Source organism: Oryctolagus cuniculus, chromosome 11 (genome assembly GCF_964237555.1).
Source record: "Oryctolagus cuniculus chromosome 11, mOryCun1.1, whole genome shotgun sequence".
Taxonomy (NCBI): domain Eukaryota; kingdom Metazoa; phylum Chordata; class Mammalia; order Lagomorpha; family Leporidae; genus Oryctolagus; species Oryctolagus cuniculus.
In genome coordinates, this window is record NC_091442.1 from 105,779,274 (window position 1) to 105,807,227 (window position 27,954).

General features: G+C 44.0%; 1 protein-coding gene across 1 annotated transcript in view; it reads right to left on the reverse strand.

Annotated features, from left to right (window-relative positions):
* Positions 1-27,954, reverse strand: part of PAH (phenylalanine hydroxylase) — a 58,244-nt gene that overhangs the window by 17,256 nt on the left and 13,034 nt on the right. Inside the window, exons 3-5 of the mRNA XM_002711296.5 lie at positions 27,268-27,451; positions 10,590-10,678; positions 6-73 (exon numbers count right to left, since the gene is read on the reverse strand). Coding sequence (XP_002711342.2) covers positions 6-73; positions 10,590-10,678; positions 27,268-27,451 — 341 coding nt within the window. The remainder of the gene's footprint in view (positions 1-5; positions 74-10,589; positions 10,679-27,267; positions 27,452-27,954) is intronic.

The following is a 27,954-nucleotide window of genomic DNA, read 5'->3' on the forward strand; positions in this document are numbered from 1 at the left end:
CTTACTGGCGGTAATTGTAGGCAATGTCAGCAAACTGCTTCCGTCTGGCTCGGTACACAGGATCTTTAAAACCCTAGAAGAGAGGAGACTTTTGAGTCTTGGCCACTCTATGTATGCCATCAATGAAGTTTCAAGCTGTGACAGTATGTGCATCCTTCTGCTGATTCTACCCTAAAAACTGTTTTAGTGAAACTTAGGGTAAGCTGTCCCACAACATGGTGTGAGTGACACATTATTGTGACAACTTCAGTTCAGGTCAAGCCTCCCTGCCAGTGGATTCCAACATGAAGACGAGATACAGCTGTACTCTGGTCTGAAGGAAATCTCATCTACTGCATGTCTAACATATAAGCCTGCTACATTGGGCAATGTTAGTAAAGAGATGCCTATTATGAAAATATATAACGTCCACTTAATTCCCAGCCAAAATAGCAGGTCAACAGCTCTGCCCCTTACCTTCATGATAAACAAATAGGTACACTGACATATTACAAATTTTTAAAATATCATTTATTGAGTGCCAGTTATGAGACATGTTAAAAGTTCATAGGAAATGTGCATCATTCCTTAATTCCATTTTCTCACAGACTTTTCCAAGTACCCTCAAGCATTCTGGGCACTTAATATTTTTATAATGCTCACCACAAACTTGCAAGGTAGAGCAGCATGATTATCTCCTTCTTTGCAAAATAAACAAGTTTCTCAGCGAAGCGGACTCGTGGTGAAGGTGAAGCCAGGATTTGGATCACCCAGTTCCCTGCTCTTTTCACTACACCTCAATAATTGTCAACTTTTACAACCTGGCAGAGACTCCACTCACTGAGAACTCCGTCTTGGGACATAAAAAGGATGATGGCGATTTCTTCTCTGGGCTGACCTGCAGGCAGCTCTTTTCCAACAATTGTAGGCAACCCATTTCGAAGTAAAAAGAGGTCAAGTTTGTGTTTTAGTGCTGAGTGTGGGACACATCCTTGAGTAGGAAATGATTCCATTGATTCAAAGAGTGTTTTCCAAAAATGTTGTGATCTGAGTCTTGGTGAGACAAGAGATTGCTATTATACCTGTCGACCCTGCTTCCACCAAAATTTCCCAAGTAGCTGTGCCATCTACCACTTTAGCATGCAATTTCTCTGCACCATCATCCCTCCAGAGTCTTTAAAGAATAGAAAACTAAGACTTGTGTCATGGAGCACAACATTTAAAAGAGGCTTTTAAAAATCTTTAAAAATGCAATGTTCCATGATTTTTAGATATTGCTTTTTGTTTCACTTGCTTACTTAGCTGGATGGATTTGTTTGTTTCTTTTATATCAGGGCCTATCAGTTATTGCCAAGAACCAGAGGTCAATGTATGTAATGCAATTTCATATGAAAATTAGAGGGCCTGGCACACAGAAAGAATTACATATAGTTGTTGAAAGAAGAGAGGAGCGAGGCGAGAAGGGAGGAATTTCATAGGATAAATTTTGAGAAATAGAAAAATCCAAATATTTCCTACTGAAAAAGTAAATTGTCTACACATTTGTATTTCAAACTTAAATCTCAGTTATAATAAGTGATTTTTCAGAGTAGAAAAGATTCCATGGCATGGTTAATGCAAAGTATAGCCCTGTTGTTTGCCCTACAGCACTGAATGGTTTTTGAATCATCAATTACAGATAAGAAAGCTTAGGCATCTGAGAACTTAAACCACCACTGGTCCTTATTTCTATTGGATGAAGATAAGTTAGTTTGGGGTGATGTGGTAAGAAATTTGGGCACCAGGATTGGGTTCCAAGCAGCGCTAACATGCCCTCTGAGGGACCTACCTGCTGAAGCTATCTGTAGCATTTTTGTGCTTAGGACTACAAATAAATAGTGTGAGTGGAAGTCAGTAGAATTCTACTACATGCTTCCTCCAGAAAGGGGATGCCCAGAATCCTTCCCCATCCCCATTTGGCTCTGTTGCTTGTCTCTAATGGGCCTTATCTAGGTGATTTAAAGATTTTACCACCTGTGGAAACTTTGCATTATGTATAATACAAAATTATATATCCAGAAGGCATCAACTATGTCAGAGAGAACATATCAACATCTAGGTGAAATGACAGAGGAAACATTTAGCTCTAATAAATGTTACCTGAGGATAGTGGGGGAAGTGGGTAACAGTGACTGTTTTATTCTTCTATACCATGCCTACGTTTTAGGTTCCCTGTGGTGAATACAGATTGCTTTTATAATTTAAAAAAGCCAAATAATATTAAAACTCCATCTCAAATTATTTTGGGGACATGCCTAAAGATTCACACATTGATATGTGTGAGAACACACATATGTAATATACTACATAGATTATCCATGTGAGATGATTTCTAATTGTGGTCCGTTCCAGCTCTATATTTGTAAAAAGTTCATTATTAACCTGCAAGGAGTCTAGGGACTCCTTGGGTCTCTAGGGACTTTGGCCCTCCTTTGTGGTTAGAGAAATCTGTGGCTATGAAGCCCAGCCTCTCAAGGATTTGGCCTTGCATTCTTGGGCTGCCAAGTGACCATGGGGCCTCCATGATCATCCACATGGACTACATTCAGAATTAAGCTACAGTTGGTGATGACTGATCACCCTGTCTCAATTTAGACTAATAGCAGTAATTTCGATAGCACTGCATGTAATTTATTTATAATCACCCTGTCTCAATTAAACTAATAGCAGCAATTTTGGTTGCACTGCATGTAACCAAGTATGTTTTGACAGGAAAATATATTGTTGGTGAAGGAGTGTTGAGGGGGAGGGGTACAGGGGGGAGAGAAGATGGGAGAAAGCAGAATGAGTTCTATAGGATGCAAAGTTGTAACATTACCTGAAGACTGCATGCTAGCCCTTCCCTTAATCTTGTAAATCTTAGTTGTGGTGTTGAGAGGTGTGGATTTTTGTGTGGGCAGGGTTTTGAGGAGAGGGATGCTATAAAGAAAAATATTCCAAGTATTCTTAGAGACTGAGATGTTTATTTCAAGATTTCTTGATGTCATGGCTGTGTTGAACCTCAGAAATGTCATCCTTAAGCTGGTGAGAATAATAATTCGGGTTTTAAAGTCAAAAAGACTGGCCTAGGATATTAATTAATTCATTCACTAGAAGCATGACCTGGGGCGGTCAGCTTGCCTCTCTGGCCTTAGCTTCCTCATCAGGGAAACAAGATTGTTGTTCATGTATATTTCAGAGTGTCGTGTGGATTACATTAGGTGAGGAAGGTAGGGCAGCAGATAAAATCCTGATCACATAGGCGGTGCTCAGAGAATGATGCATTTGTGCAAAATTTTGGAAAATCCAGAAGCAGAGGAGTCCGGCTCAGAACTTGAAAAGTAATATATTCTAAAGTGGGCCATTGAACCCTATCATCCACCTCTGAGCTTTTTAAACAATTCTGCAAGATTCTTACCTTACTCTGTGTATTGTACCTAGGCCATTAGCAGGAAGCTTTTTGTTTCATATAATTCCCATGCTCACTGGGGAAGATGGCCCGCAGGAGACAAGGTTCAAATGGATTTTTAAGCACCTGCCATCCCCAACCTGTAGACACTAAGCCAAGTCTTGCAGACCAATAGACCAGGGGAAGTGCTGACTTTCCCCTCCCTTGCTCATTTCTGTGTTACTGCGCATAGTCACTATCAATAAATCCCAAAGTCTGCTCTGGAATGGGGGAGGGGGAAGGCAGAGGGAGGCAGGTAATATGAGCATGTTCTTGGAATTGTATCTACAAATCACATTGAATCTGTTAAAAAAAAAACTAATTAGAATTAAGATAAAAAATTTTAAATAAGTCTATTCTGGCAAGGACTCAGGTTCCTGGTTGCCTAAGCCATTGGGCTGGGAGTCATTGTTCACTTCTTTCCTCTCTTCCTTCATGCACAGGAATCAATTGTCAGCCAATCCACCTTCCAAACACCTTGTGTCTGTCCTGGCTTCATCTCACTGCCACAGCTTCACATGGGTCCTCATCATCTCCTGCACTGCTTTCCAGCTGGTCTTCCACCCTGTCCACTTCACCTCACAGATCTGGTGAGGTCAGTTCCCTTTCCATGACTTCGCATTGCTTTGAGAATAAAGTTCAAAACCCTTAAGTCTGTCCACAAGGCTTTATGTGATCTGGCCCTTCTATATTTCCAACTCTGTTCTAAGCCACTCTTGCCTTCCACGGGTGGTCAAGTTATATTAGTCTTGTTTTCATTTCTTCCTCTTTCCCCCATCAAGACCTTCATACATGCTATTCCCTCCAACTGGAATCCTCTTTGATTCCTTCTTTTTGATCAATAAACTACTATCTATTTTTTCTCCCTTGGTTTAAACTTCACTTTTATAGACTTCTGATTTTTCCAGAGTTTATTCGTTTCCTTCTACAATACATTCCCTCAGCAACCTCACATTTCTCCTTTTAGGTGGTCACCACGCTAATTAACAATAATTCAACTCAGCAACCTGTTTTTCCTACTTGTCACTGGATCAGTGCATCTATAGTCAGCATATCCCTGAGTAACTGCTATCAAGAAAACTTTTGCGGGCCGGCGCCGCGGCTCACTAGGCTAATCCTCCGCCTAGCGGCGCCGGCACACAGGGTTCTAGTCCCGGTCGGGGCGCCGGATTCTGTCCCGGTTGCCCCTCTTCCAGGCCAGCTCTCTGCTGTGGCCAGGGAGTGCAGTGGAGGATGGCCCAGGTGCTTGGGCCCTGCACCCCATGGGAGACCAGGAAAAAGCACCTGGCTCCTGGCTCCTGCCATCGGATCAGCGCGGTGCGCCGGTCGCAGCGCGCCGGCCGCGGCGGCCATTGGAGGGTGAACCAACGGCAAAGGAAGACCTTTCTCTCTGTCTCTCTCTCTCACTGTCCACTCTGCCTGTCAAAAAAAAAAAAAATTAAAAAAAAAAAAAAGAAAACTTTTGCAAAACTTGGGAGAAAAGGCAAAACAACCTTACCTTGTGCAACACCAAGTCTAGCAAGCTCACTATTTACTCTAGGGGGACCCATAGTAGGGGACTTCAAAAAGTTCATGGAAATGGAGCTAAAAGATGTTTATTTTGGTGCAAAAATTTAGAAATCCATGGGTAGTTGTTTCACGACATGCATTTCTGCGAATTTTTAAAGACTCCAATACACATGAATTTCAAATAAGTTTGCACCCAAATGAGCTTATCTTTTAAATTCATTTTTCCACAAACATTTCAAGTACTTTCCTATTTTCTACTTATTAAAGTTCAGACTTTTCAAAGTGGATTCTGACTTTTAGAAGATCTTGGCCGACACCTTGGCTCAATAGGCTAATCCTCCGGCATCCCGGGTTCTTGTCCCAGTCGCTCCTCTTCCTGTCCAACTCTCTGCTATGGCCCGGGAGTACAGTGGAGGATGGCCCAAGTCCTTGCGCCCTGCACCCACATGGGAGACCAGGAGAAGCACCTGGCTCCTGGCTTCGGATCAGCGCGGTGCAGCAGCCATTGGGGGGTGAACCAACAGAAAAGGAAGACCTTTCTCTCTGTCTCTCTCTCTCACTGTCCACTCTGCCTGTCAAAAAAAAAAAAAAAAAGGAAGATCTATAACCTGTTAAATATTTATTTTATGATTTCTGTTTTGTAGAACAGATATCACTCAAATTTATGGTTTCTTTGCTTCATGGGATATTAATCATTTGTGCATCCATCTTTGTGGCTGTGTTCCAGCATTCGATTTCTCAATGATCATGTCTATTTTATTTTGTGTATCTCTCTTTGCACCCACCTTTTCATCTTGCCTCACTGTCCCTTATTAATGTCATCATCCCTCTTTAATGAATCAAGTGTATCTTTGACATGTTCACTATATATCTATATGACAATTATGTTTGGTTTTCAATTTTTTAAGCTTTATTTACTTATTTGAAAGACAGAGGGACAAACAGACAAGAGTGTTCCCACCCCCATTTCTCTCCCCAAATCCTTGCAAGGCCAGGGCTGGGCCAGGGCCAGAAATAGGATTCAGGAACCCAATCTAGGTCTCCCATGTGGATGGCAGGGTGCCAATCACTTGAGACATTAACCAGCATCTATGCCTGCATCACAATCATGTTTTAAACATAATTTAAAAATTAAACATAATTTAAGAATTATGTTTATGTAGAACAACTTATTAAGAGTGAGAAAAGTCTTTGATGACTCAACTGGCTGACTGATCTTTGGAATGGACTCTGATGGGGTCCTCTTGGGGAGAAGCTTGGGTGGGTGGGAAGGAGAGATCTATTGTAAAATGTAGCCTTCCCTGTACTTGGAGAATTTTCTGAAGAATTAGGAGTGTCAATACCACACCTTGAAAAATTAAAAAGCCACTTGAGATTCTTGGCTCAAGAACCAAAAATACATAAGAAGGAAAATTGGGTTGGCTGATATTTTATTCACCAGAAAACTCCCCCGGTACAGATCTTCACCTTGGACTTGAGGTCAGGTGCCAAGTAAACAGGACCAGGATATCTGGGATTAAGGTCTGTGTGGCAGAGACTGCTGGGGTTCCCCCAAATATTCCCTGCATCCTTTCAGAGAACATTGCTAAAATGTCTTCCTCATTCTCCTTGGCAGTAAGAAGTGTTCCCCTTAGTGGAACTGGAGTGAAGTGATGTGAGGTGAGTCACCTGCAGACATGGCCCATCTTAACTTCTGAGGAGAAATTCTCACTCTCTCTTCTCCCAGGCACTGGGAAAATGAAGGAGGCGTCCCAGGAGCTGGAGGAGGGTACAGCCTTGAGATTGCTAAGATGCTGATCTCTGAAAGACTGAGTAGAACAGTTTCCCTACTGACCCAAACACTGGAAGTAAACTTTCACTGGGTTAGGTCACAGAGCTCTGGGAACTGTTTAATAAACACTCATCAACCCTGACTGCTATAGGACTCAACCCAGATCTCCCAGTTTCTAGAAGTCATCTCTAACCATTCCAGTCCACAGTTATCTTAGAGCTGACAGCATATGCTGACTCATTAAACCTCGGGGGTGTGTACCTTTCTGAGTTATCAGTTAACTAATTCCTACACTGTATCTATGGAGCATTAACATTCAAAAGAATGGTGCCAAGTATTTTGTGTGGGAAAAAAGAGGTTTTACACACAAGTATGAGGTAACATTAGGTTGAATGGATTTCATTTTTGCAGTACTTTTCAAAGCATCAAATGAGATAATGTGATTTGTATATGCTTAAGATGGAGTTGTAGAATGCAGTAGTTCTCTTTTACTATGGGATTTTCGTCACAGATTGCTTTGCAAATGTACCTAAGGCCTTTTTACTCCTGTATGCTCTTGTACCACCTATGAGGTTACAAATCATGAGGAAGTGAATTTGTTGTGATCTGATCTCTGAACCCAAAATGTAAAATGCAAGGCAATCATGAACATCACTGAAATATGCACACAGTTCCTGTTACTAAAACATGCACACGGGTTTCCTGTAGCAATAAGGTGGAAGGGCTTAGGCCCTGGGAGGAGACAGGGAGGCAGGACACAGGTGTTGGGCCTTAAAAGATGAATAGATTTGCTAATAGGGGAAAGAACAGAGGACATGTTGAGAAAAGGCGTATTAGGTAAAGGGAACTACATGGACAGAGGCTGGAGAGGGTCAGAGAACGGGGGGCCTGTTTTGGAAGTGGACGTAAACTGAGCCAGCTGGATTCTGACTGCCAAGGCTCTGCTCGCCATGCGAGTTTCCTCTGGCATCAATAAAGAAGGGTGGACGGCCCGTCCCCTGCTCCTCTACACCTGGAAGCACCGGGAGGGCAGGGACCGCGCGTCGTTTATCACTTCATCCCCCTTTCCCATACACAGCCTGGAACAGTTCACATCCACAGCAGACCCCGTGACCCACTCCTTCTGAGACTTCTCATCTGAAAAGGAAAAGCACAGCCCTCCCAGAGTGGTGAGGACACAGAAGTTAAAAAATGCACGCCATGCTTTTAGCATCATGCCTGGCACAGTCATGCCACTGGCTGCATAAAGGAAGGAGAGAGAGACTGGCAACCGAAGCATGGGGGCTGGACGGACAGGGGGAAGCAGAGTGCCCTGTTTAACTTTCCCACTGAGCCAAAGCTGAGAGGCAGATGCCCCTGACGCTGCATTTCGGGAACAATCCTTTCTTTTCCCGATTTCTGAACGTGGCTGTTTTGAAGGCCCTAATGTGAGATGTTGGGTCAAATATCGGTGCTTCCTGCCAAGGGCAGGAGGTCAGGGGATGAAGAGATCATACAGAACACACAGGGACAGAGAAGAACAGAGGCTCCTTTCGGGAAGAACACCCCCTTCGCTCCTCGGACTGGTGTCTGCTTGCAGTTCCCACACTGAGGCCAGGCATGTGGGACCTGCAGGGCTGTGGGGAAGCACCCTAGAGGGTTTGCTTTGTCCTTGGCCCAGGTTCCCAGGATCTGATGAGAAAACCAAGGAACAGAGAGAGCCTAGTGCCTCCTCTTCGGGACTGTGTACCTGATAAGTTGTATTTTTATGAAAAAATTCATGACACTGAGGCCAGGGAGCCAAGGATTGGGCTGGGCTTGCATAGAGAAACAAATTCCAGAGGATTTTAAGGTCAATCTGGCTGCTCTGCAAGGACACAGAGACTGAAGGGGAGGAAATGTCTGCCTCTCTGTTGGCTTCATCTCCTCACTGCCCCAAATAAGTAGGGGGTGAAGACCCATGGGAGGAGACAGGGTGTGGTGGGAGAGGGCTGGGTCAAATCCACAGAGAGCTTTTCTGAGAAAAGACATCTTTGGGACTGCTGTGCTAATATGGCTGACACCTAGGGCAGCAGAAAGGGACCTGCCAAGGGGCCCCATGGAGCAGCAGGCTTTGCCATCCTGGGCTCTGTGGGAATTGACAGCATCATATATGGAAAAGTGGAGCCGAGTCAGCACGTCTTCAGGTTTTTGGCAGAGAGAGTGCCTAAGTAACATGTATTAGGAGACTTAAAGAAATTTCTCTCCTTGGTTTAAGAATAATTTAACTTTACAACTGATGTTGTGAAAAGTTTACACGAAGATGCATGGGCCAGCATGTTCACATCAGGGCTACTGCAGCCACAAAAGCCTTGAAGGCTCCTGTAGCCATGCTGCTGGGGGCTGGTTTGTGTGTTATGGTATTGCTAGTTAGCAAGCTATGGCATGGCCAGGTAGTAAGTTATAGAATAACTTATGGAGCGAGAAAGAAAGGGGAGTGGAAAAAGAGTGGCTTGCCCAAATATTAGTATTGATTATTTTAGGAGAGAATGATGTAATAGGTGTTTTTTGTTTGTTAAAAGTCTGGAGGATGGAAAGGACTTCACTTCTGTTTGTTTATGAAACATTTTCTTATTACTAAAAATTGCACAATGGTAGAGGTCAAAAAACAAAAAGAGCTGAAATTATGAATCATCTTCATTTTCTTCCTCTTGCTTTTCTCGATTTTCACTCTCAGGGGTTTAGGATTTGAATAAGAACAAGCACCAGTTGTTCACATTCTCAAAGGCCAGCCCCCCTCGGCCCCCAGTGGCTGTGAGGGGTCTGGAACTCTGCCACCACCGAGGCCTTTGTCTTCCTGCACTGTGAGCCCAGGGTTAAGACTCTCAGGGACCAGCGTTAAGCACAGGGCCTTAGGAAGGACCATTGAGCCCATGGCATCTCTGTGCTGGCTGCGAGGTGGAAGCCTCCACTTTGCTTACTGAAAAGGGCCCTGTGGGGGAGGCAGGCTCCTCCTCCACAGAGAAGAAAGCAGGCTCCCAAGGAAACGCAGATGCTTCCTGGGTCACGCTGAAACCCTTGCTAGTGTGAACAGCTTCCAAATCACAGGCGTGGAGTCACATTGGCCCAGCAGAGAATAAAGGAGAGGCAGCGTGGAAGCAGCAATCCCCACCCAAGGGCTGCATGAGAACCACCAGAGCCGCTCCTGCTCAGGGCCCCTGCAGGGAACAGGCAGGGATGGAAAGCCCCCTCCTGTCCTCCACTCAGAACCACTGAGGGCCTGCTGCTCTGGACACGGGGCACAGTCCAGTTCTTTCTGCTCTACCAGACTTTTGAACCCAGACCCCAGCTTCAAATCTCATCCTCATTCCTCCCACCTCAAGCAGCCACTCCCACTATATTTCTGATACTTTCAGGACTCTGAGTCTTTGCATTTTGTGTTCTGGTAAACACAATGCTGCCCCTTTCCTTGTCTCACCAGCATCTTCCACTCAGATGTAAAGATCCAATTTCAGCGTCACAGGTCCCCACTGCCCCCTGCAGGGGGCGGAGATGCTAGTAGAGTTTAGTGTTTCCCAAGCCCTTGATTGTTGCTTTTATAAAGTGAACAGAGGTAGAAATAAAGATCATATGTGTGTGTTCATGCACCATAGAGAGCCAATGGTTTCTGGACAGTGATCACATTTGCTCCAACAATAACTGTGGCCATGGTAATGGTGATGATGATGGCGTCTTGTTCATCTTTGACCTCCCAGCCCTGACTGAAGTAGAAACTCAATAAACATTTGTTGACAAAGTAAAGAAACATATTTTTCCAAGACAGGGTGTGGAGGCAAGGAAGGGGGTGGGGAGTGAGGAGAGAGGGGAAGAACAGGAACAGCTTCATTCTAAGGGCAGTGGACTCACAGGGTGGTCTGCATCCAGCTCTGCTCCATAGCTGAGGATCTGGTTGGCGAATCTGTCCAGCTCCTGAATGGTCCTTGGGAACCAGGGCACTACAACACAGAAAGGGCAAAATCTTGAGTGACAGGGCCCCAGGCCCCACTGAGCTCAGAAACACAGGATCAGGCTCACTTGGCCAAATGATGGGTGCTAGGAAACAGGGTTCTACACAACCCCCAAATCACTGTAATTGAAAAGGTAAACTCCATTTTCCTTGGAAACTAAATTCAAAATACATTCCCCAACATATTCTCTTTCCTGAAGGTTCCCTCCCACTTTAATTTCAAAACTCTCCCTCCCCACAGCACAAGCATTGTCCTCAATGGTTTCCTTTAGCACCAGGATGTTTTATGTTGCCCCCAAATCCAAATTAGATGGAACCAGAGCTGTTCTGTTGTGAACAAGAATGCACCTTTGAGACCCTGTCTTCATATTGTGTCTCCCTCCCCACTGTCCCAGGCACCCAGGACAAGCCTCTGTATCCCACAGCCAGTGAGAAACCCACAGCTGAAGCCAGATAGTTTATGGGCTTAAGGTGTCTTGCAGGGCCTGAAGAATCTGTGGACTGGTTTCTGAGGCAGCACAGTCAGGGAGGAGATGGGGCCTGAGTCACATGGTCCATGGTGACAAGCTCCAGCAGAGACACGGACCCCAGAGGGAGCAGACAGCATCCAGATCCCCACAGCTTCCAGGGAAGAAGATACGCTGGGGTGGAACTACCCCAGAAATGAATAGAGATCAGAAAGTACTGGATGTGGGCCCATGAGGGTATGCTGTAGCTCTAGAGGAAAGGAAGGGACAGGGGAGGAGCTAAGAAATTCATCCTCCAGTTGAGCTGACAGGTGGGGTATCAACAACAGTAAAGACCATCCACAGAGTGTCTACTCTCATAGAGTTGCTGTTCCTGAAATACCCCCCAAATAAGAAAGGTGTTATAGTCCCTATTATACAGATGAGACACAGGCTCTGGCAGACTAAACAACTAGTTTAGGATCACACAGGGAGTGAGAGAGAGGCAGAGCCAGAGGGAAGCCACAGGACTAAGATTAACACAGTGGGGCCTTGATATGTGCCCAGGGTATCCGATGCTTCCTCTAAATGAGGTTCAGGGAGAAAGAGGCTGAACTTGCAATCAGCACCAGGCCAGGCTTAGACATCCGAGCCCTGCCTGCCTCCTTACCCTGCCTGCCTCGATCCTTCCTCTGTAAAGCAGAATTGACAATGAAAGGAAGGATAGCAAATGGTTTTTTGAAGCCTTACCATGTACCAGGTCCTGTGCTTAGGACTTATGTGAAGTAGCTTCTTTAATCTGAGGACCATGTAAGAAGTAAAGGAGAAAGCAGGAAAGATAGCTTTCCATCTCAGGCCTGTTGACCTCTGAGTCTGACGGGACCACATGGGACAAGAAAGAACATGTGTGCCATCTAGTGGTCAATAATGGGAAGTGCCATCCATGAGCTAAACGCGACCTTGGGAATTCAACCAAAGCAAGGAGAGCTTATCTATAGTGGTCATAATCGCCTCGTTGGAGTTTATGTGGAACTGAGGTGCTGAGCTCTCCACTGTCCACGTTAATAATTAAAGCCAACATAGTGCAATTCTAAATACTTTACCTGTGCAGTGAGTACCACTGGCATCCCCATATTGCACAAGAAGAAACTGAGGCACAGAGCAATGAGAAGGCAGACCCAGATATACACACTGGTAATCAACAGTGGGGTCAGGACTCAGATTCAGATTTGGATCTGGCTGACTCTGGTCTGCGGTCCTGACCACCATCCCAACCTGCCGCTCATGGAAAGGTTCTGCCTCATGGGTTAGGGCCAGTTCTGGAGCCCAGCAGGCTCCTTGCCATTTCCCACCCAGAGTTTTCCACACCCCAGAAGCATGCTCAGTACTCAAAAGCATGCCCTGTGAGTGGGACTAACAGATGTTGTGGGAATAGTTCCTTCTACTGCTCACAGGGCACCTATGTGCCAGGTACTCTGCTACACACTTCACATGTGCTACCTCCTTCAACCCCCCAGCAGCCTCAGAAGGCAGGCATTCTTACCCACTTTACAGTTAAGGAAAGTGAGGAACAGGGAGCATAAGTCTCATCTCTCTGGTCCCAGCTGCCCAGACTTTGGGGCCTGGAGGACTCAGCATTATGCTGCATCTACCTCTTTGGGCCTGGCTTCCCATTTCATCACCTAAACTCCTCCCCAAGCTCCCCTTTGTCCTTGAGTCCAGCCTTTGCCTTGCTCTGTGAACCTCTGCTGTCACCAGTCACTTAACATAACTCCCTCTAGGTTCATTGAAGTAACTGTAAATGGCAGGGTTGCTTGCTTTCTTCTGGCTGAATAGCATTCCATTGTGGATGGATGGATGGAGAGAGAGAGAGAGAGAGAGAGAGAGAGAATTTCCTTTATCCATTCATCTACTGATGGACATTTAGGTTGCCTTCATGTCTTGGATGTTGTGAATAATGCTAGGAGCATGAGACTGTATACATCTCTTTAAAATACTGATTTCATATCCTTTGGATTTATATATTAAAGTGGTATTTCTGGATTCTATGGTCATTCTTCTTCTGCTAATTTTTTGAGGACTCACCAACCTGTTTTCCATAATGGGTGTACCATCTTACATTCCCAGCAATAGTGTACAAAGGTTCCCTCTTGTCCACACCCTTGGCAATACTTGCCAACTCTTGTTTTGTTTGTTTGTTTGCTTCATTTTCATTTTACTTGAAAGGCAGAGAGACAAAGAGAGACCTCCCACCTGCTATTTTATTTCCCAAATGCCTGCAATATCCAGGGCTGACTCAGGAGAATGCCAGGAATCTGAAACTAAGTCCAGGTCTGTCTTGGGAATATAAAGAACCCAACTACAGCTGCCTCCCAGGATGTGCATTCGCAGGGAGCTGGAATTGCAAGCAGAGCTGAGACTTGAATCCAGGCACTCCAATTCAGAATGTGGGTGTCCTAAGCAACACCTTTTATTTAAAGATTTATTTTTATTTCTTCGAAAGGTAGGCTGACAGAGACGAAGGAGCAATAGAGAAAGAAAGACATCTTCCATCCACTGGTTCATTCCCCAATGACTGTAATGACTGAAACTGGGACAGGATGAAGCCAAGAGCCAGCAACCTCGGACTGCATGTGGGTCTCCCACATGAGTAGCAGGGGGTTGGGCCATCATTTGCTGCTCTCCTGGATGCATTGGCAGGGAGTATCTTACTGGTTGCACCAAACACCTGCCCCATCTCTTGTTTTCATACTACTCAAGGGATGCTGTTTAATATGACATCCTCCAGACTCAAGGGAGGAAATCCTGGTAACTTAACCCTGTCTTGTCAAGCTCGATGGGAATCTAGGTTAGTCTGTCCCTCGTCTGGAGCTGGTCTCCTGCCTGTCTCAAGGATAGTCACTCTAGTGACGGCTAAGAATCCAGCAACAGAGCCAGGCAGCCTGGACTTGAATCCCTTTCTCTGCACTTATGACCTGTGAAACTCGGGTATTTTTGTCTCTGTATTTTCATTTTCCAATCTGTAAGGTGGTGATATTAGTACTACAAATGACTTAGTTGATAAGAATATGAAGTTAAATGAGTTAATATGTGTGATTTGCTAAGAACTGTATCAGCCTATGCTAAATACTATCATTGTTCAGCTGTGATATATAGAATAAAGATATTTTCTTATTCTGATGCTGATTCTTCCCTTAGTTCATCATAGTACATGGAACAGAAAGGATTCTAGCAAATCTAAAAAGTCTGTCATTTGTTTTGTTGTATAACTGAGCAAGTCTTTATCTTTCAGAGCCTTATTTTCCTTATCCACAAAATGGATGAAAATGATATTTCCGTATTATTGGTGAATTAAATGCTTTAGCAAATGTGACACATATTAGCACAATGACTGACCCACAATAAATGCTTGATCAATATTAACCATTAGGATGACAAGAATTTCACGAGGAAGATAAAAATGTTTAAAGCAAGGGAAAAGAGGAAGGAAAGAATGGAAGTTGGAATCAGGAAGCAGGTTCTTAGTTCAACTTTTGTATTAACAGGATTTCAAACCTTGGGTCTCAGGTTCCCCTCTACAACAGAGGGTTGTTGAGTTCATTGGTGGCTGCCATCCCCTTTGGGTTTAATATTCCAAGCCCTGTGGAATCCAAAAGACTGGCCAGAGGATGCATGAAAATACAATTCCATTTCAATGTATCAGCCTCTTATCTATCCAGAAGTACAGTCACTACGTTTGTTCAGCTCCCAGAAGCATCATCCCTGCCCTTCACCTTTCTCATCTCACTGAGAAACAACATTCTATTCCACAAACTGAAGCTTGTTGGCCTCACTGGCACTCAGAGCTGTTCTGGCCATCTCCCAGCCAAACACCAGAGGGCAGCAGAACCAGCACAATTCCAACTCTGGGCAACAGTTTTCCTTTTCCAAAGCGAAGACCCTAATTGGACCATATGGTTTAGTTCAGATCCCTTGGTGGTAGGGTTGGAGGAAGGGGTAGCAAATTGGAGGGAGTTGCAAAGACCCAAAGAATTCAAGTCCAGGAGACAAAGATGAAGTGCCAATCAAGACCCAAGTCTTTGATCTCAGGACCTTGTCACAGAAGCTGTGAGGGCCCCCAAGGTAGCACTTTACTACTGTGGGGCGCTCGCCTGAGTCCATGGGCCTCTGGTGTTTGCACCCCATCATGACCCAGAAAAGCCCAAGTCACAGCCAGGCTGGTGGCCTTAAGCACATAGACTGTATCCAACCTTACTCTGCTATTTCATGACTTTGAGATTTTTTTTACCTCTGTTTACCCTGGTTCCCCATCTGCAAAGTGGCTACAATGATATGCCTTTCCAAAGGCTTATGAGAGAATGAAAATGAACTCACATGTGAATGGTGCTTACAACAGGGCTTGGCACACAGCAAGTGCTTTGAGAGTCTTCAGTAATGTTATCATCAGCACTATCACTATCGCTATCATCATCATCGTCAATGTCATTTTCATTACAGAAAGTCAAGTGATAAAGGTACTCATTTCCTCCAGGCAGCAGCCCAGGAACAACCTGGAATTTATTCCCACTTCCTCCCCAGGCACCACTTGAGGTCAAGGTCTTTATCGCATCTGGGATAGAAGGAGGACCTGGGTTGAGTCTAATGATTAAGAGAAGGAATTTTCCAGCCATCACATTGGTAAGCAAGGAGGAGGCTTAAGGAAAGAAGACTCAGGAGAGGGAAGTTATAGGTGCTCGGGAGTGCAGGGAGCAAAGAGAAGAGGCAGCACCCTTCCTGTCTGTGCAGCATTCTGCAGGAAGCAGTGTGAAGATCCCAGGAGTGAAAGTTAGGGATCTCACAGACTAGCACCAAAGTCACATCAAGCCTTCAATGCTTTTATTGACACCTACTGCTGCATAAATGGTGTGCACACCCTGGACTGGAAGCCAGCAGGCTTGAGCTCAAGTCTCATCTCTCATATCTGCAAACTATGAGAAGCTGAAAAATTACTTGATTCCTGAGTTTTTGGTTCTTCACTTGTGAAATAGGAGGGGCAATGGAATCCTCACCTGCTTCCTTGTTTGGGGTGGGAAATAATTGACCCATGGCAGGTGGATCTGTCATGTGTTGTAGCTTTAAGAACTCACAACAAACCTTTGGAATCTTGCCTAACTAAGCAAATATGGTCACACACACCAGAGTCCATACCTATGTCCCAAACCTCTTCCAATTTTTACCAACCAAACATTTATAACTACCTGTTTTCCTTTAGAGGTATGTTTTCTTGAGGGCTTATTCTGCACCAGAGACTGTGCTAAGTGCTCTACTTCTATTGTCTCTTTTGACGCTCAAGGCAGACTTAAGAGGTGGGCATTTTTATTCCTGTTCACTGGTGAAAAAACTGAGGCTCAAAGAGATGCAGCAAATTGCTGTGGATCCCTGAGCTAGCTGAGATGAAATCACAATCCTGCAGCCTGGGCAATCCATCATCAGACCACATGGCTTAGAATAAATGGGAAGCAGTGGTTCCTTTATTTTAGACACCTGTTCTCCCACCTGGAGTGGGTAAGGAGGTACCAAGTTAAGGGTCTCAGGAGGCTTTAGGAGGGTCCCTAGGACAGCCTGGGTCCCACCCCACACCCTGTGCAGCCCAAACCTCCCTGGATTTAGGGGTTGTAACATTTGAACATTCTCCTTCACACAACCTTCCTATTTATCCACGAATGGCACAAGTCCCTCTCCTCACCCGGGTCTCATAATGCTGGGAATAGAGACTGACCCCAGTGACCCAGGCCTCTGTTTTGAAAAGTTAAATCAGATTAGCTCATTAATGACCTTGCCAAATACCTCAGCGGTGGCCAGCCTCTGTGAGCCCCTCAACAGGCTGCTGGGCCTGTGGTTAATGAATGACTGGGGCAAGCTGGCACAACAGAGGCCCTCTGTGAAGCCAGAGGCACCAGGGGAGCTGGGGGTGGGGGTGGATCATTAATAAATATTGATTTGGCTCCAAAGGAAGCAGCCCATTGGAGAGCCAGCTCCGGACACCCACGTCGTGGTCCCATTAAATTGGGGTCAACTACTCAGCCAGGAGGCTGAATGGCGGCTACTGGCCCAAAAGTGCTCCAAAGCATAAGGCCCATAGGCCTGGCTGGAGCCTGCTTCCTGGCCAGAGCCTGCTTCCTGGACAGTGGGTCAGAGCAGGCCCATTAAATTTACAGCATTTTAAGGTGCAGGCTAAGTCCAATCTATCCCCCTCCCTCCATCAGATGTTCATCAGCCCCAGGGTTTAGCCAACAAGGCACCCAGGCTTGCCTCCAGTCTGTCTCCAGAAGAGCAATAAATCCTCCATTTCTTGTGCTCAAAATAGAAGGGTCCCCTCCCCCCTTCCTCCCAGACTCCCGGATGTCTCCTCTGAGGCAATGACCTCCAGCCCTGCAGAGAAGCAGTTGCAGTGTTGAGCTCAGAGAGAAGGGGTGGCTTGCTAGCATCCTGCAAGATGAGGAGTTGGGAGGATTTTATGTTCCTTTTTCAAGGAGCTTCTACTGTCTTTACGAAGAAGAAATGCACTTAAGGATGATCCTGGCAAGAATGCGTAGGTCAAGGGCTGGCTCTTAGAATCAAGCTGTGCCCCTCCACCTCCTAGACAGTTGTCAGGAGTGGTGGGTTCAGGGAAACACATCTGTTCTCTCTTTTCATGTGCTAAAATGAGGATCCTAGAACCCCATAAATGAAAGGAGCCTAGAACATGAAATAGAGTCCATTGATAATAGAAGAAGTATTGAATAGATAGATGGAATGAGTGAAGGAAGATGAATAAAACTATGAATAATAATGGCCTGTAGAATTAATTATTAAAACCATCCACATAAACTGGAACTACCTTCCCAATATCCCATTTAAGAACTCACATGTCCCATAATTGTAATAGTTGACATAATGCTCACTACATTTCCAAATGTGCAATTTTGTCTCGGGAAGGCTCACATCACACTGATATGGTGATTTCCCACTTACACCTAGAATTATGCTAAACTTACATGGGGCCAAATAGAATACATCTGACACCTGTTACATTCCTTACATCTTGCTTACTCCACTCTAGGAGGCTTTCCCTGGCCCTTCTCTCCTTCCCTTCATCAACTGAACCCAAGACGGGAAGCAGTGAACCTATTAAGTATACTCTTGAGTATAGAGTAGACCATTAAGAATACTCTTGAATATATTTGAATGCTGTACTTTCCTATCAATGCCACATATCACACCATGAAGCAGTGGCCTACCAGGTTATAGGATCCATCAGGATAGGCATCATGTCTGTCTTTTTCACTACTGTGTCCTATTTCATGACACTGAGTATATGCTCAATCACCTTTGGTGGCATGAATGAATGACCCACTGAATTATGGAACAAATGTGAATGAAAGAGAAGAAGTGGCAAAAATGACTCCGTTTTTTGAGAAATAGCAGTAAGAGAAGAAAAAAAAAACCCTAATAGCAGAGGTTTTTTTTTTTTTTTTTTTTTTTTTTTTTTTTTTTTTTTTTAGGAGCCAGGTACTTATCCTGGTCTCCCATGGTGTGCAGGGCCCAAGTACTTTGGGCCATCCTCCACTGCACTCCCTGGCCACAGCAGAGAGCTGGCCTGGAAGAAGGGCAACCGGGACAGGATCCGGCACCCCGACGGGACTAGAACCCGGTGTGCCAGCGCCGCAAGGCGGAGGATTAGCCTAGTGAGCTGCGGCGCTGGCCAATAGCAGAGTTTTTAAAAGTTTAATTTATAAAATGCTAAGGAATGAGAGAATTCCTGAGGAGATTTCTGTCAAATGCTACAGAAATGTCAAGGAGAATGAAATCAGCAAGAACGACATTAATAAAAATTCCCTCCATGAGCCATAGTAGGTGGCAGAGTGGGTCTTAGTTCCATTTTACAGATAAAGGGGGAGCAAATGTGGTCACCTAGCCAGTAGGAGGTCAGAAGGGACTCAAACCTAGGTAACAGTGTACAAAGAACCCAGAAGCTGGCTCTTGACCCTCTAAGTTCCTTGCTCTTTCTGGGTCAATGTGAAGTTCTTTCCATCCAGCATGAATGGTAAGTTGACCTCCAGTTACAATCATTTCATATGCTCTTATTACCTCCTTCCATTGAGGAAACACATTCTCCCACAGAGAAAAGGTATTCTCAGTCTAACTCCCTGTAACTTTCACAATCTTCAGGATCTACATAAATAGCATCTCATGACAGCTTTTCTTTGTTAAAGATTTGAATTTTAGGATTCCAGACTTGTTCAGCCATAAGATTCACTGGGTTTCCTTACAGAAGACTCAAATATAAGTCTACTAGCAATATTTTACATGGATCCTACATGCCAGACACTTATGCAAATTTTATTATATAATCTACACAACCACATTTGCACCCAGATAGCTTCAGTTTACAAATGTGTAGAAGGAGACTTACAGAGAACAAATAAGTTAGCCAAACTGCTACAGCCTAGGAACTGAACTGGAACAATGAAGACTACAAAATCTATGCTGTCTTTCAACTTCACCTCTGTCTTGTTTCCTAATACTGAAAATAAGAACAATGTTAACTGCTGGCACTATCTGAGTTGGCTATTGCAAGGTTCAAATGAGACAACCTAAGGGGAAAGAATTTTGAAAACACTCTATTTGGCTCATAAATGAGGGATTTCCTCCGAGAATGAGAGCCTGCCTGTAATTTTATGATCTTCTTTAGTGTGAAGCTCTGTGGCCTGGCCAACTGCATGAGCTTCAAAAGTAGTATTTGCTCAGATCTCTCCTTGCCAATGACTAAAGCCTTCCCTGACAGACTGCAGAGAGCAAACCAGATGGCATCACCTAGAGGTTCTATGTCCAGCTCCTGGATTGGTGTCATCTCCCACTCCTCGATTGAAGACAGGGGTCTTCTCATCTTAATGAGACAGTCTACTGAAATAGAAGTCACTTCCAGAGCCTCTAGGACTCAGGGCTACATAACACATTCAGCAAATCTCCAGATAAAGACTGAAAAAAAAAAAGGTGATTTACAAGTACAAGCCTGAAAATACCTTGTTTCCTGAGGACCCAGTGCCACCATCACCTATAGGCATGGCCATTAGAGGCACACACAGGACAAAGTGAAATGCATGGGGATAAGTTTATAATTGGAGCAGGGTCGTGGAAAGGCAGAAACACAATAGACAAGTGGAGGGAGAGAGAGAGAGAGGCAGGTGGTGGGAATGGGAATAAACTTCAAGCTATTTGGATTTTCCTTTCAGCTCTAAACATTCTCTTTAAAGATTCTTAACTCTTTGAGAATCATAGCCTCTTTGAAAAATCTTCTTTCCTAAAAATTATGCATATGTATGCATGTAATCTTCTTTCCTAAAAATTATGCATATGTATGCATGTGTACCATTTTTCCTCACAATCCCAGGGGGCTTTTCAGAGCCCTCTACCTCTACAGAATCTGATACTCCGCTCCAAACCAAACTAATTTGAAACAGCAGCCTTACTCAGTACAGGTCTTCAGGGCAGCAATATTGAAACAGGGAAGAGAAACCTCTTGGGGCAGAGTGTTAAGATGGAAGGAATAAGTATAATAATGCTGCTTTTGTCTTCTCACAATAATCATGTACCCCAGCTAGATAGACAGAAAGATAGAAAGGTAGGTGGATAGATATATAGAGAGACAGATAGATAATTGGTAGATGGATAGTTAGATAGATCCATGATTGACAGGTAGAAGATGGTGGTGATGATGATGATGGTGATGCTGATGAAGAAGATAAATAGAGGCTGTTGTTTGTAGAAAACAGTTGCATTAGCAGCCTAGACTCACTTTTCTCAACAGATCCTTACAATCACATCGTGAACAAAATCCAGTAAATGCCCATTTACTGTTGGAAAATAACTCTGAACAGACAACTTTCTCCAAAAGGTGATACTCCTAGACCTCCTTCTACCCAAGACATTTTGTCCATCTGCTTCTCCTGGCTACAATCTGTCTTCATGTAGGCATTTTCCGTTCCCCATTGAATACAATGTCATGCAGGGCACTCAAAGGAAAAGGTAAAAGGATTAGTAGATTGATCGATGGATGATATTAATGCTCTTTTATGTTGGCTTGAAGAAGGATTTGAGGTCATCAGGAGAGAGGGTGGAAGGAGAATAGACCTCAAGTATTCAAAAGACTCTCTGGATTAAAATCCTATTAAATTCACATCAGCTTCTCCGGGAGGCATTTGAGAAGGTTGGGGTTTCTTTAACATGTCACCATAATTAACCTCCCCTTAAGCTGTTTTGGGTGGGGAACTTTGGCAATTAAGAAACTGAAAAAGTTTCATTTTCTATCACCCACATGGCTTTCTGAATGGCTTAGAAACTAGAGTGGAAAGTGATTTAGCTTAATTTATTTGAGGGGTTCAGATCCCTCACTTGAACCTGCTGTCAGACTCACCCCTGAGATCTGAGCCTCTTATTAAAAGGGGCATTTTGTCCAGAGAAAGAATCAAAGGTTCAGATCTACTCTGATGCTTTTCTTCCTCTGATCATCCTCCCACTGAGCCTTACAGAAAGAGTAACTCTGCATGGAGCCGTGGTTTCCCCTAAAACAATCTGCTTCTGGGCCCAGACACCACTAAAACGACTACAGAAATGCAAAGAGCTCATCTTTCTTGCCAGGTGCAAGGTCATGCCATTTTAGCATCAGCTGCTAAGGAGCAGTTATTTAGGTTATAAGTAAGTTAAGGTCAAGTGTGAGCAGGGCATCCAGGATAAGAATGGGGTGACAAACCACCCAAAGAAGTAAGAGTCATGAAACATGGGATGTTTTAAAGGGCTAGTCTTAGATGTTTTTCCACCGTTAGGTAAAATATCATCCCAAATTCAAATGTCAACTCTGCCACTTTAAGCAGTGAGCTGAGAAGCCCCACTAGGGGATTGAGCTTGTGCTACAGTTAGCCTGTGTAAACCCAACAGTGATTACGAGATACCTTTGCATGAAAAAGATACTTTTTGTTTTTACACTTGCTGCGTTCTCAGAGTTAAACAGTGGAAGAGAGGCCAAATTCCATCAGTTCTTTCTCCATGGCAACACCTGCTCCTCTACTGTATTCACTTGGCTTTCTCATCACCTTGTCAGACTATGTATTTCTCTAGAGCAGGCAGTTCTGTCTCCAGCTCGTAGCACAGCGCCCAGCACAGAGCAGCACTCAGCACATTCTTGCCACATTCTGCCTATGACCACACAGAATTCACCCTCTGCCTTAAGGCAAGTCATAGCCTCTGTTTCCACAATTGAAAATTAAGGCATCTGTGAGGCTGCATGACCTCTGAGGTCATTTTCAGTTCTCGGAATCTCTGAAGACGCAGTTGTGTGCAGGCTGGCTTTCTGTGGCTCCAGTGCCCCTGCCAGGACTTGCAACAATGATGACAATGCTAGGAACAGGGAACATCACCGAGCTTAAACATGCTGTTCTCTGCTGCCAGTGTTTCACTTGGGTGACTTCAATAATCCAAACAGGCAAAGACTCTTTTTTTAACAGTTTTCAACTGACACATCATTTTTGTACATTTTTATGGGGTACAGCATGATCATTTGATCCATGTGTACAATGTATGATGATAAAATCAAGGCAATTAATTACTTCCATTTGCTCACTCACCACTTCTAGGGCTGAGAAACCTTATACTCTTCTAGTTATTTTGAAATATACAATAAATTGTTATACTAGTCACTCAACTGTGCTACAGAACACCAGAACTATCCTATCTAGCTACATCTTGGTACCTGTTATCCATCCTTTTTCCATCCCCTCCTCCCTCGGTATTAGTGATGGTGATCGCTATTCCAGTCTCTGCATTTATAAGATCAACTTTTAAGCTTCCACTGAAGGAGTGAGAACGTGCAGTATTTGCTTTTCTGCGGCTGGCTTATTCTCAGCAGAATGTCCTCCAGTGCCATCCATGTAGGCAGAGATTTTTATTACTCCTGATGGCTTCAGTTGGGAAACTGCAAAGGGTCACACTGTGTGGTAAGCCCTGGTTCCTGGATCTAGTCTTCTAACTGGTGCTGTATCCCAGTTAAGGACCTCCTGTCAGAGCCCCCTGTCCAGGCTGCCAGCATTCCAGCTGGTCTACATACATCTTCCTGGATCCCCAAGGGGCCCGCCTGCTTGTCAATTGCTTTGATTTCCTACCCCTGAGCCCCAGCTGGCCTGGTCTCCACCTGCTCCAACCAAATGCAGAGCTTGCCCCAGGATCTGGCAGGCCCTTTGTCCCGAGAGCCTGCAGGTCCTGTTGGGAGCAGGTGGCCGGAAAAACAGGACAGGGTAGTCATTAGGGAAGCAGCTTGGGAGGCCGAAGGAAAAAGAAGGCAGATAGCACTGATCCAAGGAGGAATTCTAAGTGCCCGCCCCCAGAAGCCTGAGCCCTTCTGCATTGCTGTCCACTCTCAGCCAGGGCAGAAGCTGGGAGTGGGTTTCCTTGTCTAGGTTATAGCCACAGGAAGATGAGGACAGAAAATGAGAGACTTCTTAGGAAAGTCTTAGCGATACCTTTTAGAAAATGGTCCAGTGGCCTGTTCTATGAAGATAATTTTGTCTCATTTTAAAGCATCTCTGGCTATTAGAATACTACGTATTATTTTAATTGAAATATAAGAACTATATACATAAATGGAGTAAGGTGATTTTTAAAAAATTTATTTGACAGATAGAGTTAGACAGTGAGAGAGAGAGACAGAGAGAAAGGTCTTCCTTCCATTGGTTCACCCCCTAATTGGCCACTAAAACGGAGCTACGCCGATCGGAAGCCAGGAGTCAGGTGCTTCTTCCTGGTCTCCCATGTGGGTGCAGGTGCCCAAGCACTTGGGCCATCCCCCACTGCCTTCCTGGGCCACAGCAGAGAGCTGTACTGAAAGAGGAGCGACCGGGACTAGAACCTGGTACCCATATGGGATGCTGGCGCCACAAGTGGAGGATTAACCAAGTGAGCCACAGCGCCGGCCTGTAATGTGATATTTTAATACCTGTGCACAGTGTGTAATTTTCAAATCAGGTTAAGCTTATCTATCTTCTCATATATCACTTCTTTGTTGTGAAAACAGTCAAAAACTTTTCTTCTAGCTTTTTTAAATAATGTAACATCATTATTTAATTTTTTTTTATTTTTTGATAGAGTGGACAGTGAGAGAGAGAGACAGAGAGAAAGGTCTTCCTTTGGCGTTGGTTCACCCTCCAGTGGCTGCCGCGGCCAGCGCGCTGCGGCCTGTGCATCACTCTGATCCAATGGCAGGAGCCAGGTGCTTATCCTGGTCTCCCATGGGGTGCAGGGCCCAAGCACTTGAGCCATCCTCCACTGCACTCCCTGGCCACAGCAGAGAGCTGGCCTGGAAGAGGGGCAACTGGGACAGAATCCGGCGCCCCAACCAGGACTAGAACCCGGTGTGCTGGCGCCGCAAGGCAGAGGATTAGCCTAGTGAGCCGCGGTGCCAGCTAACATCATTATTATTATAGTTACCCTATTGTGCAATAGAATATCAGAACATATTTCTCCTACCTAACTATAACATGATACCCACTGACTAATTCAATTCAGCACCTGAAATTCTCTTGACTATAAGTTTTCAACATTTTGGAGAGAAGCTTATGATTTTACGTAGAAAAATGATGAAAGAAAGTTTATCTCAGCAATCACACTCTTATGTATTTATCCAAATTAATTGAAAACTTATGCCCATACAAGAACCTGCCCATGGATGTTTACAACAGCTTTACTCATAATAGCCAGAAATTGGCAACAACCAAGATGTCCTTCCATAGATGAATGGATAAGCAGACTGTGGTATATCCATACAATGGAATACCATTCAGCATAAGAAAGAAGTGAGCTGTCAAGTCACAGATAGACATGCAGGAAACTTAAATACATACTGCATTTAAGTATTTAAATACATACTGTATTTAAGTGAAGTAAAAGAAGCCAGTCTTAAAAGATTCCATACTCTATTATTCCAAATATATCAATAGAAAAGGAAAAACTATGGAGACAACAAAAACACCAATGGTTTCCAAAAGAAGGATGTAGAAGTAAAGGGATGAGCAGTTGGAACACAGAATATTTTTAGGGGGGTAAAACCATTCTTGTATGACATTGTAATGGTACCTACATGATATTATGCATTTCTCAAAACTGATACAGCCATGGCCGGTGCCGCGGCTCACTAGGCTAATCCTCTGCCTGCGGTGCCGTCACCCCGGGTTCTAGTGCTGGTTGGGGCGCCGGACTCTGTCCCAGTTTGTCCTCTTCCAGTCCAGCTCTCTGCTGTGGTCCGGGAGTGCAGTGGAGGATGGCCTAGGTCCTTGGGCCCTGCACCCGCATGGGAGACCAGGAGGAAGCACCTGGCTCCTGGCTTCAGATCAGCGCTGCACGCCGGCTGCAAATGCCGGCCGTAGCAGCCACTTGAGGGGGTGAACCAACAGAAAAAGGAAGACCTTTCTCTCTGTCTCTCTCTCTCTCTCACTGTCTAACTCTGCCTGTCAAAACAAAAACAAAAACAAAAACTGATACAGCCATGATACATAAAGCACAATACAACATATAAACTGTGCACTGTGGGTTATAGTAATGTACTGAAGCTAATTCATCACTTAAAAAAATCTACCACACCAGTGCAAGAGGTTAATAGGGAAACTTGGATTAGGGATGGGAGGTTAAAAAGAAGACATAGGGGAATTCTCTGTGCTTTTTGCACAAGTTTTCTATAAACATAGTATTTCTCTTAAAAATGGTCTATTAAAAAATAGTTCATCTGGATATGCTTTGGGCCCTAAAATGCAATCAACTTATTTGTATTCTTTTTGGGTTAAACACAATCATAACAAAAACCACACACTATAATTTATCTAACCCTATGCTAAATACTGTGCTAAATACTGTTTTTGTGCACCTATAATCTCATTTAATCTTCTCAAAAACACTCTAAGAAACAGATTTCAGAGCAGCTATCAAGGGTCTCAGAGTAAGAAAGTGGAAGAAGCAGGACTTTAACTGAGCCAAAACCCGTGATTATAATTCCTACATTCTGTTGCTCTTTTCCCTTCTAGAAGACAGCTGTGATCATCATTTCACTAAATAAATAATAAATCAGAGCCAGTCTTGACAACTCCTGTAGTCATTCCTTTATAAATACATTTGTATAGAGCATTGTGCTGAACTCCAAAGATGCAAATATAGGTGGGAGCGCCTCTGTGTTCACAAGGACTTCATAATTTCATAGAAAAGACAGATAAACAAATGAATGGTGACAATGAAAGCCCAGGGAACAAGGAGTCAGGTAATCCCAAGTCCAGAATTGGCACATTATGAGATGGACTTGGGGAGAGCCCTTGGTTGGAATGGACATAATCAGATATCTTGTCTTAAATTTGCATCCTTGTAGAAAGGACCCTGGAGATAAAGATTGAGAGCATGTTTAATTCAGGAATGAAAAAAATCTATAAAAATCACAACAATAGAAAGAGAGCTGTTAATAGAAGGAATAGATATCTTGAGGAAAGGGAATTAACACTTAGGATATTTCTATAATATGCCAGGTACTTACCTAGGTCCCTAATCTATATCTTCCTGCTTAATCCCCCAACAGTCTTCCAGGGAGCTACATTTTCAATGTGGTTTATTCCTCCCCACCAAGGGTTCATGGAGGCTGTGATAGTGGGAACTTTAGGAGTGGGGAGGGGGCTTGTAAAATGTTGTTAGGTCATTGGAGACACTGCCTTTGGAAGAGATTAAGGTAGACGTCATAGGACATGTGTTGGCTCCCATGAGAGTGAGTTATAAAAGAGTGTGCCTGACCCCTCCCGATTCCCTGGCTTCCTGTTTTACCATATAATCCCTTCCTATTGAATGTGCTACTACCATGATGCTATCTACAACAGTGTGATGTAGTCAGGGTTGTCCTCACCAGGTTCAGCACCATGTTCCTGGGTCTACAGAACTTTGAGCTAAACAATCTGGTTTTCTTTATAAATTACCAAACCTCAGATGTTTTATTATAGACATAGAAAATATTCTAATATACAAAGTATTATTTTTGTCATTATTCTATGAAAACAGTATAGAATCTTTTGTGTTGCAAAAGTCTTCTAATTCTTACCTGTGTCTTTCTTCTTATCTCGGGAAAGCTCATGGACAGTGGCGCCAATGTCATGCCTCAAGATTTGAATGATGTCTTCAAGTGCAGGCATGCTACGTTTATCCAGGTAGGTGAAAAATTCATACTCATCTTTTTTTAAACGAGAAGGTCTGGACTCAATGTGGGTCAAGTTAATATCATTCTCCTAGAAGAAAGAATTGGTAGAGTGAGGGGATATCACTGGGACTTAAATTGGTCAAAGATGCAACCCCAGAACACAATGGAATGTGAAGTTGAATGTGCAACACACAAAATACAATGAGATACAGAGATGAACAACAGGATTTTTTTGAGAGTAGGATAAAGTCCTTAAATTCACAATAGTTGCTTTTACTCTTTCTTTTTAAAAACCAAGTATCAACTGGTAAGAGTTGAGAGGAATGGCTCAAATGAATGTCACAGAATTCAGTTACATGGGAATCTGTTGAAGGCCAAGATTATCACCACACTCATGAGACTTTGGTTTGGTTTAAACCTCTAGGACGGTGGTTACCAGAAGCAGTTACATAGGAAAACCTTTCCCAAATGAAATGCTGTAGAACATCCATAAATAAAGAGTATGGAAGCAACACTATTCTTGAATAAAGTTCATAGGAGTCACATTTATTGGGCTTACCTAAGTTCTAAATTATATCAACAATTAGACCC